At 36.9% G+C, this 18,984-nt stretch overlaps 3 protein-coding genes across 5 annotated transcripts; 2 read left to right on the top strand and 1 right to left on the bottom strand.

The window, feature by feature from the left end:
* The first annotated feature begins 4,697 nt into the window (after window positions 1–4,697).
* On the top strand, window positions 4,698–10,801 carry LOC119982334 (tobamovirus multiplication protein 1). 3 transcript variants are annotated; one of them, XM_038825650.1, is made up of 13 exons: window positions 4,698–5,017; window positions 5,734–5,784; window positions 6,296–6,329; window positions 6,422–6,508; window positions 6,602–6,653; window positions 7,528–7,705; window positions 7,840–7,935; window positions 8,141–8,201; window positions 8,756–8,820; window positions 8,945–9,019; window positions 9,139–9,214; window positions 9,795–9,961; window positions 10,458–10,801. In XM_038825650.1, exons 1-13 carry the CDS (start codon window positions 4,919–4,921, stop codon window positions 10,485–10,487), a joined length of 1,071 nt encoding a protein of 356 aa, XP_038681578.1. In that variant the 5' UTR covers window positions 4,698–4,918; the 3' UTR covers window positions 10,488–10,801. The 3 variants fall into 3 exon arrangements, with proteins under 3 accessions (XP_038681578.1, XP_038681577.1, XP_038681579.1); XM_038825649.1 differs by having other exon boundaries at window positions 7,528–7,720; XM_038825651.1 differs by having other exon boundaries at window positions 7,528–7,720; window positions 10,234–10,801.
* Window positions 10,802–10,946: 145 nt separating this feature from the next.
* On the top strand, window positions 10,947–14,960 carry LOC119982336. The gene is made up of 4 exons (XM_038825653.1): window positions 10,947–11,655; window positions 12,812–12,879; window positions 12,992–13,086; window positions 14,138–14,960. Exons 1-4 carry the CDS (start codon window positions 11,538–11,540, stop codon window positions 14,673–14,675), a joined length of 819 nt encoding a protein of 272 aa, XP_038681581.1. The 5' UTR covers window positions 10,947–11,537; the 3' UTR covers window positions 14,676–14,960.
* Window positions 14,961–15,286: 326 nt separating this feature from the next.
* LOC119982335 (26S proteasome non-ATPase regulatory subunit 14 homolog) lies at window positions 15,287–18,553 on the bottom strand. Its single transcript, XM_038825652.1, has 5 exons — window positions 18,155–18,553; window positions 17,712–17,793; window positions 16,824–17,000; window positions 16,573–16,740; window positions 15,287–15,724 (listed from the first exon to the last, which is right to left on the bottom strand). The coding sequence occupies exons 1-5, from the start codon at window positions 18,463–18,465 to the stop codon at window positions 15,533–15,535; spliced, it is 930 nt and encodes a 309-aa protein (XP_038681580.1). The 5' UTR covers window positions 18,466–18,553; the 3' UTR covers window positions 15,287–15,532.
* Window positions 18,554–18,984: the final 431 nt, after the last annotated feature.

Genomic DNA, 18,984 nt, shown 5'->3' with positions numbered 1-18,984 from the left:
TCAGGAATAAAAATATATTTTATACCCTAAAAGTGAATGTTCAATGAGGGAAAAGGGCATGCAAACAACAAAGTCATGTTGAGAATCATAAAGCTTTCTAGGATCCTCTCAATTCATTATGTGAGTTGATTTTTTTCTTCTTTAGATTCCTTAGCTTATTCAATAAGATAAGCACCTTTAATGTTCTACTTTCTTATCATAACATGTTATCCCTCTTCAGCTCTCTCAATTCCTCTCTCTCTCTCATTGACTGTTCAAGGGAAAATGCTAAGGCTCGTAGTTACATGAAAAATGTGGAAACTTGTCAAGATTATACCTGCCTGTCTTTATCTCCCTGTTCTCTTCTGATTAAGTTAAATTAATAATTCAAAGTATAGCAATATTGTTGTTTTATTGTTAGAATGCTTTAGCAGATCTTTATAAGGAAGAAATTCAAAATCTATATTCAACTCAAGATGCAACTTTTTGGGTTATGTAGACCTTGAACTTTATCTTTTTAAGCTATAAAATATTGTCTGACATGGTGTGGAACTGATTATTCATAAGTGTTAAAAATACTGGACATGCATTAGGGATGTGTTTTCTTATTTTGGTCAAATGTTGATAGGAATTTATCTAAAAAGACACCAAGAGTTCGGCTGACAGTTTTTGATGTTCTACATTTCATCGTCATCAAAGTCTTACTTCCAAATTTTTGGGATCAGCTTTATGAATCTTTATTTATGTTAGTTTAAATGAACCTGGTATGAAACAGGGTTTGCTCTGCTATCATTTTTTTGTTACTCATTCATACTGAACTTTTCTATTTTGACTCATATTTCGATGAAGGGATTGAGCTTATATGAGTCTTGACCCAATTTAAAAGGTTTGGGCAGGGTTCCATTTTAGAAGAAACCTATTATTATTATTATTGGAAGTTATAGAGACAAAGACATTGCTCAATAAGGCAATACTCTGCTTTCCTGAAGAATTCACTTTGATTTCTTTCATTAATTTTCTAGTTTATTTTTTATTTTAAGTAAACCCATAAGTTGATTGCAATTCTGGGCAATCGCCAGTTAGCTACCCCACTACCTCAGGTTATATTAATATTTTCCTAAGCAAGTATTATGCATTTTCTTATGCATGGGGATAGAAAATCAATATATGAGACAAGCAGATATCAGAAAACCCAAAAGTCATAGTTCCACCAGTGCAAAATATACAAGAGTAGAGCAGCTAATTCTATACAGAGTATTTACATGGGACTATGTAACCCTTTTTTCTCCTATAATTATATATGTATATGTAGAGCAAAAACCACTCCTGGGTTTTGCTTCCTGTTATAAGTACTGGGGAAGAAACACCCCTCACATCAAGCCATGAAACCCATAATCATGAATGTTGATCCCTTGCTGTATTTGAGAAAAATCATCATAGACAGGAGATGGGTCCATGTCTAATAGCCATGACTCCAGCTCCAACAAGTCCACTTGTTGATTCACTGATAGAATTCCTGATATATGATCATACCCATGATTTGATTCTTCATTGAAAGATTCTTGGTTGCAGAACTCAAATGAATCAAAGGATGCATCAAGGGAACCTTCCATGCTACTTTCAGGTTCTTCTTGATATCCTAAATTGGTGAGCTCTTGATTCGCCTGTTGATTCATCGATAGAACTCCTGATATCTGACCATAGCCATGACTTGGTTCCTCATGGAAAGATACTTGGTTGCAGAACTCAAAGGAATCAGTGGATGCATCAATTGACCCTTCAATGCTAGTTTCAGGCTCTACCACTACTGGAACATACTCTGGCACTGTTTCTGCTATTGGAGATGATGTTGTGTTTCCTCCATTGCCTGTTAGCTCTTGAACAAGCCTCTTAAAGCTTGAGCTGTCTATGATATAAACTTTTGGCTTCAAAACCTTTATCAAACTGTTGAACTGTTTCTTCTGGGCACTATTCTTTGATATTCTGAAAGATTTTTGATTTACTTTCCTTCCCATTTTCTTGTGAATCTCCAGCTGTCTTTTGTTTGGATTCAATCTCCCCTTTCTACTTGCTTGAAATAAGTTAGCCTCCCCAATAGCCTATTTATATATTGAGCTTAATGAAATGACAAATTAATTCTGATTAATTGTTTTTTTAGTTGATGACGGACTAAACCCTTAAAAGATGCTGAAATGGATGTGTATTTCTACATATTAAAATGTTTACACAGGAATCCTTACCTTCTGAACAACCTATCCTATATTAAAATCTCTGTTTATCTTTCTCTCTATCATTTATCTCATTTTCTAAGTGTGAAACAGGGGAAATGCTAAGGTTTGTATTTACATGGAAGTTAATTAACAATTAGTCAATTAATGAAAGAGAGGTCTTACTGTCTAAGGTATCATAAAAAAACATTTAAATAGTATGGGGTAGGAGGGTTTTCAAGGCACGCAGATTTTACTATTGAAAATGCTGTCTTCTTCTGTTTGTTTGCACGTCATAGAGAAGAGAAGGAAAATGTAAAGAAAGAAGTACTTGTAAAGAGTGGGTGTCTGTACAGTACTTACCATGAAATACATACATATATTCCTATAACTTTCTGTTTATATGATGAAAAGTTTCTGGAACTTGAAGAACAAATGGAAATTATGTTGCTGTATACTAAAGGCATTCGTGTGGAAAGAAACAGGGGAGAAAAAGGAAGAGACGGTGAATAGGGAAAAAAGAGTCACCCTTCTTACAGGTTGGAGCTTTTTTTGCACATGATATCAGAGTTTTAAAGTTAACACTCGTTGGGTTGGGTCTCCCAAACAAAAGAGACAAAGTTGGGCTCAGTGAGGGAGGAGTGTGTGTTTTCACATGATATCAGAGTTTTAAAGTCTCAACACTTGTTGGGTTGAGTCTCCCAAAAGAGACAAAGTTGGGCTCAGTGAGGGAGGAGTATTAGAAACAAAAAATGTATTTGGTCCTTGAACGAAATCAGGCGAAAATGACAGTATAGAGATAGATGGTATGGAATGTATGTTGATTGGTATGCAAAAGAATTATTAAAAAGGTATAATCCATCACATTCATTCCAATATGTTACTTTCCATGTCCGCTGTCACAAATCAAAATAAATATCAAAAAGAGTTTTGGAGTTGGCTGTCTTCTTGAGAGTGAGAGGTATTAAGCCCATCAAGTTAAGTTAGTTAATTCAGACATCCTTAATCAAGTTAAGTTAGTTAATTTCTCCCACAGTCCCACCTCGACTGCTCTTGTTTGTTGGCAATTCTTAAAAAAAAAAATAAACGAAAAAGAGGGGATACTAAAATGAGCATAGATTTTGGACCGAACATGTCTAGTCTTGAGTCTACAATAAAATCGACATCGCATATTGGGTCTAAAATTTGGCCCACTGCCCTTTTGGGCCCACTAATGGTGTATCAGGCAGGCAGTATTAAATAAGGGGAATTCCATTTCCATCATGTTGTTTTTGATTGGGATTATGGGGTGGGTAGTCTTTGATATTATTAGATGACCCAATTAGAATCATCCCATGTCATATTCCAGAATCAAGCATGCATGGGACCATATCATACTGAAAATGGTGTAATGAAACACTTGGAGGCATGAAGGGTCACACAAATACATATACCAACATTTCACTCACATTAAAATCCACACAAAATTACAAATCTCTCTCTCTCTCTCACACACACACACACAAAAAAAAAAAAAGTGATAACTATGCATTAACCGTGAGCTACTTGCTTTTTCTTGACTTGTATTTTCATTTGATCTCACCATCGCCGCGTCCATGATTTCCCAATAACTATCTATCTATCTTTTTTATTTATATTATATTTTCATTTTTGTTTTGTGGTCTCTTAAGCATGTGTCAAATTAATAGGATATTTATATAGTAAAATGGGTAATTTAAGTAGTATATGTGTCAACTTGCCCCCTTGAGTAGAGTAATGGGCATGGGTTATGTCCATATATCACCACTCAACTCTCAGTGTTATTTTCTCTTCATGTCTAACACTATGGATGTATTGTACGTACTGTCCGATGATAAAATACCACAAATCTGAGTTTCCATCCCATTGAAAACAATCTAGTTATGTTGTTGTCAAACCATCAGTTTTTTTTTTTCTTCTAACATTCAAATTCATGAGTGGTCTTAAATCTTGATTTGCATGCACATTTAGACTATTCCGATCCATTTTTAATAAAAGCACAAGATATTATTATATCATGATATTCAAATCATACTCATACATTTAAGTCTTTAGAGAATCAACAAAAAGCAGTGGCCTCCATTTAGGTCTTAATCCACACTCCTTCTCAAACAAAAAAAAAAATAAAGGTCTTAATCCACACTAGTAATTGGGATTTTACTCACTACAGTATTATTTTCAATTACAATTTTATTAGGAAAATGAAAACTTCTTTTAAAACTATGGCAAGTGACAGGGCAAGTGGAGCCTATTGCCAAATAAAAAAAATACACACACATATATATATATATAAGTATAATAAACCACTAGAATAGAATATAGATTATAGAATATACAATATAGATTATAGAATAGTACTACGTACCAACCATCTTCCATCTACAAGAACTCAAAAAGTAGAAGGACTAAAAAGTCAATTTATTTTCTTAAAAAAATGATGAAAAACCCTCGTGACTCGTGATAACTACCACTATTTACTAATTACATCTCCCGTCTCCGCTGTCTGCAGTCTTTACACCCATAACCCAAGCAATCGCCTTCGTTACATACATACATACACACATAAACACCAAAAACCACAGTCCGCCATAAACACCCTCCATTCCCCCTTCCTCTCTATCACTTTATGTCTTTCTTGGTTTCTTTTCCCTTTCATGTTTCTATTCAGATAATTACCAAGATTTATTGATATTTGTTACTATAGAAACCAAAAGATGGGTCTTGGAGTCACCTGCTATCCCTTGGACTTGCTAGCTGTGAATATCTCTCTCGCATGCATTGATGCTCTTCTCACTTCAATTGCATTCTATCAGGTTTGTTTTTCATGCCCTTTTTCGATTCCTTCTTTTTTGTATCTGGGTATTCGATTCTGCTCGCTCGTCATTAGATTCCAATTTGACGATTTCGTCATGACGCAATTGGTAAATCCTTTTTGTTTTTGAGGGAATTTCGACGCTGTTTCTAGGCATTCAAGTATGACGATCGGATTGGATGTATGAATCGTGGCGGGGCATTTGTCCCGAGTTTGGTTTCCAAGTACATGTACGGAAAGATTCTTTTTTTTTTTCCCCACTGTGTTGAGAAAATTGACGATACCAATTAAATTAAAAGATGACCATCAATTAATTATAATTCACAGTACTTGGGTTGCGCCCCCCCATTGATTCTGTTAAGATTTAGCCTAGAAGTTGATCTGTCACCCGTTCACTAATGATAATGTCTTTATCGGCTACACTTAATTTTGTATTACAATTTGGCAGTTTAAATGCAGCTCCAAAATAGAGTTGGCAATTTGTACATTTTTGAGAAGTGCAAAAACAAGATAGCCATGTAAAGAACAGATTTAAGCATTTTGTTTGCTAGAATTGATAAATCTGCATGTTCCATTAATTCTATTGACAAAGAGATTATTTTGTTCCTTTGGTTTAACTGATCAAAAACTTGGAAGATAACATTTCAATGTAGTTTCTGGAAAATGTAGTTCTTTTTTTTTTCCATTTCTCTGCACTTACAACAATTCTGTTGTCAGCTAATAAGGATTCACATGGTAAATCGGCAAATTGGATGGACTCGCCAAAAAGTAAGTGGCATCTCCTCTTTGGTCATTATTAGTTTTTGCCAAATGATGAAAAAAATGGACAGTAGATTAAATTGAATCTTGAGAGTAATATTATATTAGCGGTTAAATTTACAAACACAAAATTCGTCTATGTATTACGATGTTCATAATTCCTAGTATGTTTATACGAACTCTTTGGGCACTATTGCAAGGATGTTGGCTTGGATAATCTGTTCACATTGTATATTCATCTTCAACTTTTTTTTTGTTTTGAGCCAAATTTATTATTTTTCGACTTGCTTTGGCTGTTTCTTATATCAAGGTAGAAATGCATATAATTATCAATCTACAAGTTGTATATTTAAGGTTTTTCGCTTTAAGATGCTATTCTACTCTTTATTTGTGGCATTGAGGTTTGAGGCTTCTCGTGGCTTTAAATCTTTGATATGTATAGCTCTCATCAAAATAATTGGTACTAGTATGTAAATCCCCTATTATATATATCCATTGACGAGATTGAATATCATTTCAGGTGCTTCATCTCATGATTGGCTCTTCCAATTTGGGTATGCTAACTTGCTAAGTGTGATGATTCTTGTTGTAAAGATTTCCCTTGCGTTGCATATAATGGGAGTTAAAATCATGACTGTTTTGACAGGTTACTTTGTTTATGTTTTATCTACTCTTGTTGCGACTTGTAATGGATGGCTTTGCTGGTCTAATGCATGTGGCTTTATCCTGATGGGTAGGTTTCCTCAAGCTAGGATAATAGATGTGACTCCATTTCTAGTTCCTGGGGTTTTTCTTTGAAGATCCTAATTATGAGATTTTGTTTCAGCCTTCCCTGAAATTCTGTTTCTTGCGGCATTTCTGCTGCTTCTATCTTTCTGGTATGTTCTGGCATGCTTTCAGTCTTAATATGTATGTCTTGGTTATGTATTCCTTTTATTCCCACTGCAATACTATTTACTTCTTAAACCTCTTACTAGTTGAGTAATGAAGTTGCTAACTATGTAATGCTCCTATAACTGTACCAGTTTATTTGATACCGACATACCGTAGTTATGTCAATGTCAACTTTAGCGTACGATGGAATCAGTTATCAGCCAACACTTTATTGAGTAATTACCACCAGTGTACAAATAGCGCTTGGCTGGGGTAGACTCTGTGGCAATGTAAATACACATGGCCGTGATTGAGTGCATATAACAGGCACTTAGTGTCTATATTACTGATAATTTTGACTTGTTTACCCATAACTAAATGTGGCTGTCAATGTAATCTTCTAGAGATATTCTAGGCTTACTTACCAATAGGTTTCAAGTGGTATTTTATATTTGATCAAACAATGACCATAAAAAAGATCACAGAAAACCAAATCTCGAAGTGTTCCCGTGTTATACTATACTTCTTTCTTATTCAAAAGTATGGAAATCTCACGTTTTCGTCCCTCCCTTTCTGTTTTTCGAAGTGTTCCCTTTCTGTGTTTGAACCATCATGATTACGTAGTCATCTCTTACGGTTCATAAAAATGAGATTTTGTCAATCTTCAATTAAATTAACTTATTGACATCATGATCTTAAGTTTTGAAAGAAGAGAGAAACTAAAAGGTGGCCGGGTTAGTTTGTGTTGAGAAATTCTCATTACTGCTGCTGAATGTACCTAAAAATCATCCGTTCATGTTTTTGTATGAGATATTTTATATTGTATAGTGCAATAAATTTTTTAAAATATATGTAGCATTTATGGCATTGAATCTATAGGGTCGACCTTTGCCATCAGACAAATGATGAAGAGGATGATGATGAAGAAAATACTACGCAACATCCTCTGTTGGAAAATTCCAAGAATCAACTGGCCTCTTCAAATGCGGATGGTCGTTGGAAATGTTGTTCACTTCAAGGTGTTCATGTTGGTAGCCGACAAAAATTTGTTATTGTGGTGCGAGACATAGAAGTATTTTGTTGATTCTCTTTTATAGTTGTTATTTGCACACTTGCTTTGTATGAAATATTGTTTCCTATTCTCTTTCATGATCATTTTATTTTGTGATTTTATATTTCTTTTGTCCTCAGGTTGTTGTGCTGATCTTCACATTAATGACATCTTTTGCTGTCGTTATCTGGATTGGTGCGGGGAAGAATCCAATTGATTCTTCCCTTGTTGCTCAGGTATGAATGTTTTCCTTCCCCCCACGCATGTAAAAATTTTGCTATAACCTGACAAAATACCTTCATTATCTAACCACCTATTTTGTTAACATCTCGTCTTCTTATTGTAACAATTCTGAAGATTAAATAGTTGTTAAAAGAGGACAAAATCTCCCTGAAACTCTACTACGAGCTTTCATCCAAGCCTCAATTTGTTGTTGCACAGGTATACGTCGATTTTTTTGCCATAGCATTGCTCTTATTGGGAGGAGCTCTAGGTTGCTATGGTGAGCGGCTGCTTTTTCTTTAGTTTGTTCGGTAGCATGTTATTTATGTCTTTTAATCTGGTGCTTGGTGCTGTACACCATATTCCCATATTAGTTGTTCTCATCCCTCTTCAGTCTACCATCTTTCTATGAAACTGACCTGTGCTTCAGCTCCTGTGAAATTCTCAAATTTATCTTATGTTAAGCTTATTTTTATGTGGAATTGGTTTAAATTTTGTGGAAGAACTCAATGTATGAAAATCTATTATCTATTTACCAGTTGTACTGGCGTCACATATCCCGCTAGAGCTACTGGGATGAAATTTCTTTGTGTAATTCGGAGGCTTGAGTTTTCTAGATCCTTTTAGCAGTTTATATGTGCAATTCTTGGGGCAAAGCAGCTTTGGCCTTTGTGCTTTGCATTAATGCTTTAAGTCTTTGTATGTGAAAGAAGGCAGGGTCATGCATTCTTGCAGTTCTATTTTTTTTTTCAGAAAAGTATCGTTTGCATGCAACAATGTGACTTATATTTTATATGTTGTAATTTTCCCCTTAATTTTTACTTGAATTTTCAGGTTTCATATTGTTTTCTAAATTGAGCAAAGTCAGATCTGAGAAAGGTTCATCAGAGAAGTGGAAGGTATTTACCTGGTAATTTTTTTAAAAAAATATTTATATTATTGTTTTTGACAAGTATTTCTTCACGATCTTCATTTTTATGCTCAACGACTTTTAAACTTATGGAATTTTTCCACCATATGTAGGTTGCTGGTTTAGCAATTGTTTCTGTTTTGTGTTTCATGTCAAGTGCTTTGGTAGCTCTTCTTACGAATATACCTGTAAGTGGAGTGGACAATGGCTCCAGATCTCACTAATTATCTATATGAATATTGAATAGGATTCTTTTTGTCTAGTATGGGTATTTCCTTTCTTATTATGCCTTATTTTCTTTCCGCAGCTTTTCTACCACTGGAATATGGAGAAAATAAATGGACTGAAGGCATTAGTTCTTCTGATTTTGTACTATTTTATAGGTACCTCATCTGTTGCAATATCATTTCTATGAAATTCAGATCATCTTCTTTCCTCATTTACAAGTTTTCTCATCTTAGTTATGTCCCAACAAGATGCGAGCTTGTTGCCTCTATATGGATGTGTTCTGCTAAGTGGCCCTGCTTAATGTTTTATACATCTTCATCTACAGTGATTATCTCAATCGCAGAATTCGGAGCCAACATAGTTTACTTTTTCTTAGTTGGAAAATAATGCACATAATGGAATAGGAACTTCTAATGCAAAGGATTTGCCAATGACAGAATGGGATTTAACTAGTCGAAGGACTGACTGATAACCAAAGCTACATGATTTATGATTTTATTGGGAGCAAGGCCTTTTATTGATCTAGTTTATGCTTTGTATGATTTGATTTGCTCTTTATGTGTCTTCTGGTTTGGTTTTGAATGAGTAGTGTTCCCTCTCTCTCCATCTCTCGTTCTCGCATCATCATCACTATCATGATGGAAGTTCACTAAGTTTTTCATCAAGTGTTGAGACCTGTGTTTATGAATTTGTCTCTTAAATTTTATAATATTATCGGTTCTTATGCTACTGCAGGTTCATCTGTGCCCTCAGCTTTTGTATTATGGTTCGTGAGAGAATTGCCTGCCCCAACTCCTACTAATAGACAAATACAGTCTAGAGAAGTAACTTTTATCAGCTATGGGACGGCAGAGGCACATTATCCTCGGCATTGGGCTGCTACGACAAGTTCAAAGAACCAGGTTTGTACAATGTATTTATATTTTCTTCAATATTCTATTTGATGCAAGTCACTTCCCAAATTTATCTTTAATTGCTTTAATAAATTCATGCATTTTGATCTGGGCCAAATTTACTCGACTACAGTGGACAAAAAATGTTTGGGGTCTGGAGTGGTGGTCAGTTGGGGGGGGGGGGGGGGGGTGGGTTGGGTTTTAAAAGGCATGGTTTTGTTTACTTTATTGAAGTTTTTGGACTCATCCAGTTAAAACTTACTGCAAAATAATTTTCATAGGTGTGAACTGATGATTTCTTGGATGGAACTTGCAATTTAGATGGGGGTTTCCCTGATTTTGACCAACCTGTGAATACAAACTGACCGGTGATCCTTGATGTTTTTGGTAATACAACTCCAAAATGCAGCAGAATTAGAACACCTTTGTCAAATGTGACAATTGTCAGTCATTATTGTCAGCAAGAGTTGGTCTAAAAGTTAGCTAGTGGCCTTTTTGGTTGCAGTCGCAGGTATCAAGAGCAAGTCCCATATAAGTTTGGCATCAGTTTTGGAGGATGGGCTATTTTCTCTGTGCTTTGTTTGTTGTTGGATGGAAGAAGGGACCAGGTCAGGTCAGGGTCCAGACGAGGAACGGGTGGCCTCAGATCTTTTTTGTGCAGGCATTTGAGTTGCATGCCATTTGATTTGATTTCATAGGTGTCTGCTGCATGTGAAAATATACTTAGTTAGAAAGGAAAAAGGATTCCACTTTATTGCAATGGAATCTCAAAGTTTGCTTTAGCATAATGTTGCTTGATAATACATACCCTTTCCTATATAATAAAAAAAAAAAAAATCGTTTAGATTTCCAGGAGTGATTCATATATATAAGTTTGGTTATATATGAACCACTCCTAGCAAGAGCTCGTGCTCTAAATTCTACAATTACTACACTTGCGTGTACAAATTGATTATGGATTTATGTACCAGAACTTTAATCTCAATGAGCCTAGCTTGTTCGTTAATGGATTCTATTTTTCTGAAACTTTGACTCAAATTGGAGAACAGTCCGGTCCCGACTTTTGTAATTGGATTTGGATGGTCGATGAAGAAACATTTTTAAATCGACGGGGCGGGTTTAACATTGACAAGTACTTACTTCCTCATTGGCAGAAAGAGAGTCCCTTTTGAGACTACTAATGAGAAACATTGGGGTCTTTGTTTGGTGAAATGTCATGAGTCGATTGGAAGGTGGCAAGCCACGGGTTGAACATCCGGAAGGTCAAGAGATTGGTCTTGGGTTGGCACATTCGGAAGCCTAGTAGGTGGTTAAAAAGAAGAATGAAATGAATGTGACCAGTTTGTTTGTGCAGACTTCAGTTCATACAAGTAGGAGGAAAAGGAAAGACGGCGTTATCATGGCCCAGTCCAACTGGAAGCCCATATTCGATAGGAAGACCCGTCAAGAGGATGATCCATATAGAAAAAAGATTAGGCCGGGAAGCAACTTGGAGTTCGAGGAGTTTGGGTTCTTACAAGCTTCAGACTTTGAGGGAAGAAGATTTTTCTCTTGAAGCTTCTCTTCATCTTCTGTGTCTCGAAGAATGAATGTGCAACAACAGCAGCAGCAGCAGCATAATCAATCGAATGCGAAAGTTCTCTCTTTTGATGACATCTCAAAATATTTCTCTCTGCCACTTTCTGACGCCGCTTCCAATCTCGGTACGTAAACCTCGGCCTTCTCTCTCTCTCTCTGCATATATGAATCAAGGGATTGACAATTTTGTGTGTATATTCTCGATTTCATCCACCTGAGTTTTCTTGCTTCTTCTTATTATTCTTCCCTGTCTGATGAATTATCCAACCGGGTTTTATACGAGTGGGGTTTCCCCTCCTCCTTCTCCTTCCGGTCTTCAGCAGAAACTGATGGATTATCTACTTCGCTTGGCATGAAAATTCAGTGGTGCTACTTTGTTTTGTATCTCAGTGTCAATACTGGGTCGTTGATATTGAACGAAGATGTGTCCAGTTGGGTTGTGTTTCTTCTCCATTCTCTTCCATGTAGTGTCCCATAGGGTTTTTGGCATGTAAATTCATTACCGATGCGTTTATATAATATCTCAGTTTCAGCCTTGTGTCATTTATATTAAATGGCAGTGGTGGTGCTCTTATATTCTACTTAAGTGGGTCTTCCTGCTTCTTTTTGTGAACTACCTAACTGGTTGTTAGCCCGCAAATTCATTTTTTCTACTTAAATAGCTTATTGTTGTCGATATCCCATTGAAATTGTATAAAATAGCTAGGTGGTCAGCCCATTCTATTCTATCCATATGGTTTTCCTTAGTCTTCTTATTAATGTTTAATGTCTTGGGTATATCCCATTGATAGTTTAGAAGATAGCTTAGCAGCTTGCATGTTCTATGTGTCCAACTTTTTTTTTCCCTTCGATTTTTTTATGGATAGTTTTGTTATGGTTATTGAAATTTGCTGTTTATTTTAACTGCTACTTATTGCTTTTTAGGTCAGGAATTAAGAGTATTTTAAGTGATTAGTAATTTAGTTAACAATGAATTAGTTTGACTTGATTTCCGTATTAAAGCGTTTCCCTAGTTCAATAAAATTACCAAAAAGAATCAATTAACCAAACTTATATTTGTTAATAACCTAAAAAAACTCGATAGCTTTCAAATTGATCGCCCGTCATGATTTTGTTTGTAACAACTTGAATTGGTTATCAGCATCGAATTCCGATTCACTGCTTGTTTTATGCCTCACGGTCAAGTCTGGATAATTCTGTATTCTGGATGAAGTAGCCATCAAGGTGGTGATGCCATTGCCCATTGGTGTTGGTGTGTTGCTTAATGTTTCCTTATTGCAGGTGTATGTGTAAGTGTTCTGAAGAAAATCTGTCGTGATAATGGACTTGATAGGTGGCCTTATCGGAAGGTAGGCTTTAAACCCCCCACCCCGAAATGTACTATTTTGACATCTTTTGACTTTTGAAAGTACAAAACGATATTTATTTTGCCTTTTTGTTATTGGTTCTTTATGACTCTAGTTTTTAGCTGGAAAGAGCATTGAAGAAATCAAAAGGCATGCTGCTAGAGAAAAGGCAAAAGAGCGTATTGCACTGGCAAAGGCCCTTAGACAGAGGTATTGAAAGTTCTACTGTTTTTTGAACCTGCAACTTGGTGAAAATCTTGTAGTCAACGCATACTTTTTCAAAGGTACAGTGATATTAGGTTCAGGTAACCTAGATGATGGCTCACAGCTGCCTAGGCACTAGATCTTCTGGCACGGTTGTGTTTTCATTTCTAAACTCTCATATGGAAACTGGATATTTTACTGCTGTTGATTGGCGAATTATCCTACGGAATGGATCAAGTCATTGTAGTAAATCTAAATAGGAAATTATCTTGGTGTTAAGAAGCATATTTGACTTATGCCAATGCAGTACATTAGAAGATAAAAGGGCTGGTGGAAAATGAAAAACTAATGGAAGTGCTGTAGTCAAAGAATTGAAAGGATCAGGTTACTGTCATGCATAATAGCAATTCAGTTAAAGAAGCAAGACGTGATGGAATCTACCTCTATTATCTTACTTACAGATTTAAATATTCATATTGAATCATTCTTGAAGAAACAGGGGGGACTGGATGAACTCATGGTTTAATTTAAGAATCATTCAGATTTCATCCAGCCTTTACTAAGAAGTATGAACCCTACCAAATATTGAATCTGTTGATTTATAGCGCAATGTTATTTTACTTTTCAACCTGAAAACATCTCGGTGCAACTGAAGAACAGGCAAGTGGAAAAAGGAAAGTGAAAAAAAAGGGCGAAGAGGCATGGATCACCAATGGGAGTTGGTTTTGATTTTGACCATTGGACCTCTGCTACTGTAGTATATTCATTTTTGTTTCATATGCCTTGTGCAGTTGATTTTCCTTATGGTAGTTTTTCAATGTGGGTAGTAAACTTTTTGTGCTGATGTAGTTTGTCATGTGGAAAATGGACACCTTTGTCGTTGATTATTTTGGTGACCCACTATGCTCTGTTTCTTTTTTCCCTTCTCTAAGTTCTCTTTCAAGTTGCTTAAGATATTATGGTCTTCTAGGCGGCATAAATTTTCAGCAATGGAAGTTTAATTGACACCTGGGTCCTTTGTTCACTGTCTCTTCTAACGCTTGTGATTTGTGGACAGTGGCTCAGAGTACCAAAACAATGATGTTTCCAAGTTACAGGGTATATCCTCTCCACCTCGTAAGCTTCCACAACCAGGAAGCAAGGAAATTCAAATTGGAAGGCCCCAAGTCTTAACTAAGGGGATGTCAACATTGGATGAATTCAAGCATGGATTCCCATCAGATGGGTTATCAAGTGTTACATACAAATGGTGGGGCAGCAGCAGTCCTCAGCGTGACGAGGGGATTGACAGCAGTGAAGCAAAATCTGATGAGCTAGAAAAACCTCAATCTGAAGGCAAGGCAGATACTGGTGCCTCATCAGTGAAAATGGATGAAGAAAAGCCTGGAAAAGGGGGTGTCAAGGTCCATAGTGGTTTGGAAGGGACTGGTTTATTGACAGCTGTTAGAAAAAAAGCTGCAGAAGAAGGAAGAGAAACACTTAAGCTTCATGTTCGTAGGAAATATGGCGTAAACAAGCTTGGCAGGAAAGATAGACGACTGTTGATTCGAATATTTGACTCTTCGTTGCCAAAAGGGTGGATTAATGGCCTTTGAAAATTTTTGGGCACTCTGATAATGTACAGGAACCTATCTTATGAAGATGGAGATTGTGTAGGATCGTTCTAAGTGGTCAGTCAATTCAATTACCAATTTTCAGTTCCTTGAGGATATGACCTCTCTTTGGGTTCTCTATTTTTGGAACACTATGGCTGTTGTTGCTGATTATCTATCGAATTTCTTGTACCAGGAAGAGATTCAATATGCAATTGTAATGTGCCTAGTTAGTAGTTGAGGTGTTAAGATTCTGGTTTGGAGTTTTATGGCTGATGTCTTTTTGCATATGAGTTACAACATGCCCTGTGTTCACATGATTGAGATATAACTCGTCTCTCCAAGCATTGGATTGGGTATGTTGACGCCAGGTTTCAAAGTACATTGAGAAAATGCCAGGTTTCGACTGCCGATGAGCTGCTATACTGCACCGAAATGCGTAGACAATGGCAAAACTGGGAAGAAATATATTTCTTGCAGTAAAGAAGAGTCACCAATTTGAACCTTTCTGCCACGAGTCTTAAATTTCCCTCACCGGGTTTATTCAACCTTGATCACTGACAATTTCCGGGCAAGGCAATGTTCATCTTTTCACTTTCCACACGCACTAGAGGAAAAAAGTAATCACGAAATGCATTTAACCTTCATTAGGAGATTCAATAGCCATGACACAATCCAATATAAAACTATTGCCTAGCCAAGGGTAATGCAAGAACAGTATGATCTTTCACCGCCCCTACATTATGTCCAATGACTGGGCAACTTTAAGAGAGTTTTACAGGAGTTTCTCCAAACATAACCATGTGCCTAAATCAGGCTTGAAAATCAAAGTGTTTAATGTAAAACAACATCAAATCACCCTAGAATACAACAGTATCAAGCATGGTTCCGAGGGTCTGAACTATATTTGAAGACATCAAGTTCGACACATGCTCTTCCAGATGCTTCTTAGCATCTTGCCTCCCAACATTTGCAATAGCAAGTTTCTCTGGGGACAATTCATCTTCTTCTTGAACTGCCTTGTTATATTTGATGGCCAAGTTGAGCATGTCCTGATTTCAATCAATAATCAAATTAGAATTAAGATTCTACTCAAGTAGAAATAAAACTCATGAAACCAGAGTGAAAAGGTTGGGAAAATGGAGCTCTGATCTAAGAAACAATAGTCAAAATATATAAACCAAACAGAACCACATTGAGGATGTCTTGGATCTCTCACAGAAGCTTATGAGGTAGAAAGCACAACTACATGAGGTACATAGATTGATAGATACATTAAGCACGAGCTTGCTAAAATGCAATAGTGGTACAAAACTATGAAAGGCCAATAACTCTTTGACCAGAATTCCAGCCAAGTAAAAAATAACATAGTAAAGCATATAGTTCGCCAGGTAAGGTCCAAATGCTAAGCTGGGACAGGAAACTCAGTGGAATTGGGAACCAAAAATACGAGTTGGCTTGGTTCAAAAAATGAAGCTTTACCGGTGTTTTTTTTTTTTTGAATGGAAAACTTTTATTAAATGAAGCAACAAAGGGGTGCAACCCCCAAATCACAAAGAAGAACAGTTTAAAAGATCAAACACACTTCCAGGGAGATAATAAGTCCAAACAATACTCCAGAAGAAGATATAATTTTGTAATCAAAGCAGAGTTCCTATGACTGAATCATGTTATGCTCACCAATTATTGGTTCATTAAAATTCCTCGACCTAGATTCAACAGTGACCCTCTAAGACATAATATATGCTTCAGCCTCTAATTCAATGACAGCCAAGACAGAGTGACAGCATCAGGCTCAACATTGGGAGGTGTTTCTTAAGGAAGAGAGAGTGATTTTGAGCGTGATATAAACTCAAACCAACATTGACAGAATGCTTACAGCCTTAAACCAACCACTCACCTGCACAGTTTGCTCATTTGTTTTAGAATGGGTATCAAATCGACGCAGGGTCAAGCCATCAGTCCACTTCTTCTTATGCAGGTTCAGAAGCATCTTCTCCTCAAGTTCATTTTTTCTATAGTTTATGGCTATGGAGTAGTAATGCCTGTTCAGCCCATGAATCAAAGCCTGACAAAGGGATAGGACATAAGGCATGAAATATGAAACATAATTAGATACATATTATTTTCATTTATTGCAGACACCCAAACCTGAATCGATGGTTTGTTCAGATGCCCAAGATTAGACGTTGTTTGACGTGGTTCTTGGCCGAGCATCATTGTTTGAGGGTTGATGAGACGGAATGCATCAATAACTACTTTCCCTTTAACACTCTGAATTGGATCGACCACCACAGCAACAGCTCTTTGATTCAATGCCTCAAAACTCTGAAAATAACACCACAATGATGAAACATGAATCAAAACATTCTCCAAGCATTTAAAAAATATCCAGAATGGATCTGGGATGGATATCAGGCTCATAGTAAAAATATAACTTCATTACAATGAACCGTACCAAACAAGGTTGTGATCAAAGCAGTATGTTTCAATCGGAAGGAATATTAAAATAAAAATTGACAGAGAGTAAACACTAAGGATTGCAAAATAGATGTATGTAATTCGAGCCTAAGATTCCCTTCCAATAACAATGCCACATCCCAAAAAATTCATCAATGGCATGACAGGCTACTGCTGTAGGTGAACAAAAGAAGAGATGAACAAAATAATTGTCCTAAATCAACACAACCACAGCATCCACGAGGTTCACTCTGAGACAAGAAGGTAGATACTATTGTACCACTCTCGAAAAGCCTTCATAATGCTCACACTTTAGTATTCTCCAAGAAGTGTATCAAAAGTAGTATTTTTGTGCAAATATTTATAGAATTTGAGAGCCTGTGTTAACTTTGGTACAGACATAAGACATTGCACATCCCAGCAGGCTACCACCAAAGTTACGCAACCCCATTATTTAACTGGTGCAGGAAAGTTTTGAATAACATCTCAACCAGGGAGGACCACCAAAACAAAGTTAAAGAACAATTATAACAATCAGAGGAAATTAGCAAAGAGAACATCCAGTCCATGGTATATTACCTGCTGAGTGTTTATATCAACACCAGAAAGCCAGCAACCAAATCCGGGATGTGAATGGTACCAACCAACAACCATCTCTGGTCTGCCATAGGAGAAATTACAAAGTAATTAATAAGCATAAAATTACAAGAGAACAGAATACGGGAGAAGTTTTGCATGAAAAGTAGAACCATCAACTATCATCTGGAAGAAAGTAACAGTTTGACAAGTAACAAAAAAGCCCTAATGCCAACTCTGTTAAACTAGGGCATTACCAGAAATATATAAAGGTTAGCTTCGGTAAAGCTTCAGAATTTGCAATTTAGGATTCTCAGCTGTCAGTATATGGAACACAACAGAAAATTAAATGAAATAGCTTGCCAAGATTTGAGTGGGCAGATGCAGTAAAATCGAAAGATTATTACAACCCCAATATCACACAAGATAAATTGGAAAGGACGGACCTGCCAGTCTGCTTGAGCATGTCAAGCATATCGGTCTGGAAGACGTGGTCGACGGCCTCGACACTAACGCCGGTACCGCTCTGGGGCATGGCGAAGACATCGACGACTCTGACAGTATACTCGTCGACGAACTCTCCAAGCATGAGGCCCATGACCTCCATCGGAACCCCGGCCCTCCCATGCTTCAGCATCTTGAGGAGCGCCAGCGACGATATGTAGACTTGCTCCGAGGAGTCGAGCAGCGGAGAATCGGGATGCGGCTGACCCATCCCTCCCATTCCTCCGCCAAATATCCTCTGCAATCTCTCCATCTTCTCTCTTTGTCTGCTGCTTCGATTGAGAGATTAATTGATTAGCAAGAAAGGTTGCCGAGATCTTGCTCCACCTTCAATTTTTTTAAATAGGGAGAACGGTGATGAGACGGGTCGGATGGAGGTTTTGGTAGATCGGAATGAAAACTTCCTGCGGCCCACTTGTGTAGGCCATTCTCTAAATAAATGGCCCATTTGTGTAGGCCATTCTCTAAATATATGGCCCATTTGTGTCGGTCATACTCTAAATAAATGGGCCAAGAATATCGTATTATTGGGTCACCAAATATCGGGCGAGGCATAAAAGGTCCAGAGCAGAAATGATAAACAAACAAAGAAATTAACAAGAAAGAGATGGCTTGGCCTTGATTGGTGAAGTTGAGGGCTAACAAGAAGCCACTAGCAGTGACTTGGAAAAAGAAGGTATCTTCACAGTGATTCATGTGCGCTGCATTTGGATGGGTGTTAAAGCCAAAGGCATATTTTACTTATTATGAAGTGGCTTTTGAAGAAAGAGTG

The sequence above is a fragment of the Tripterygium wilfordii genome, chromosome 17 (genome assembly GCF_013401445.1).
Source record: "Tripterygium wilfordii isolate XIE 37 chromosome 17, ASM1340144v1, whole genome shotgun sequence".
NCBI classification, from domain to species: Eukaryota; Viridiplantae; Streptophyta; class Magnoliopsida; order Celastrales; family Celastraceae; genus Tripterygium; species Tripterygium wilfordii.
This window is presented reverse-complemented; position numbering and strand designations above follow the sequence as displayed.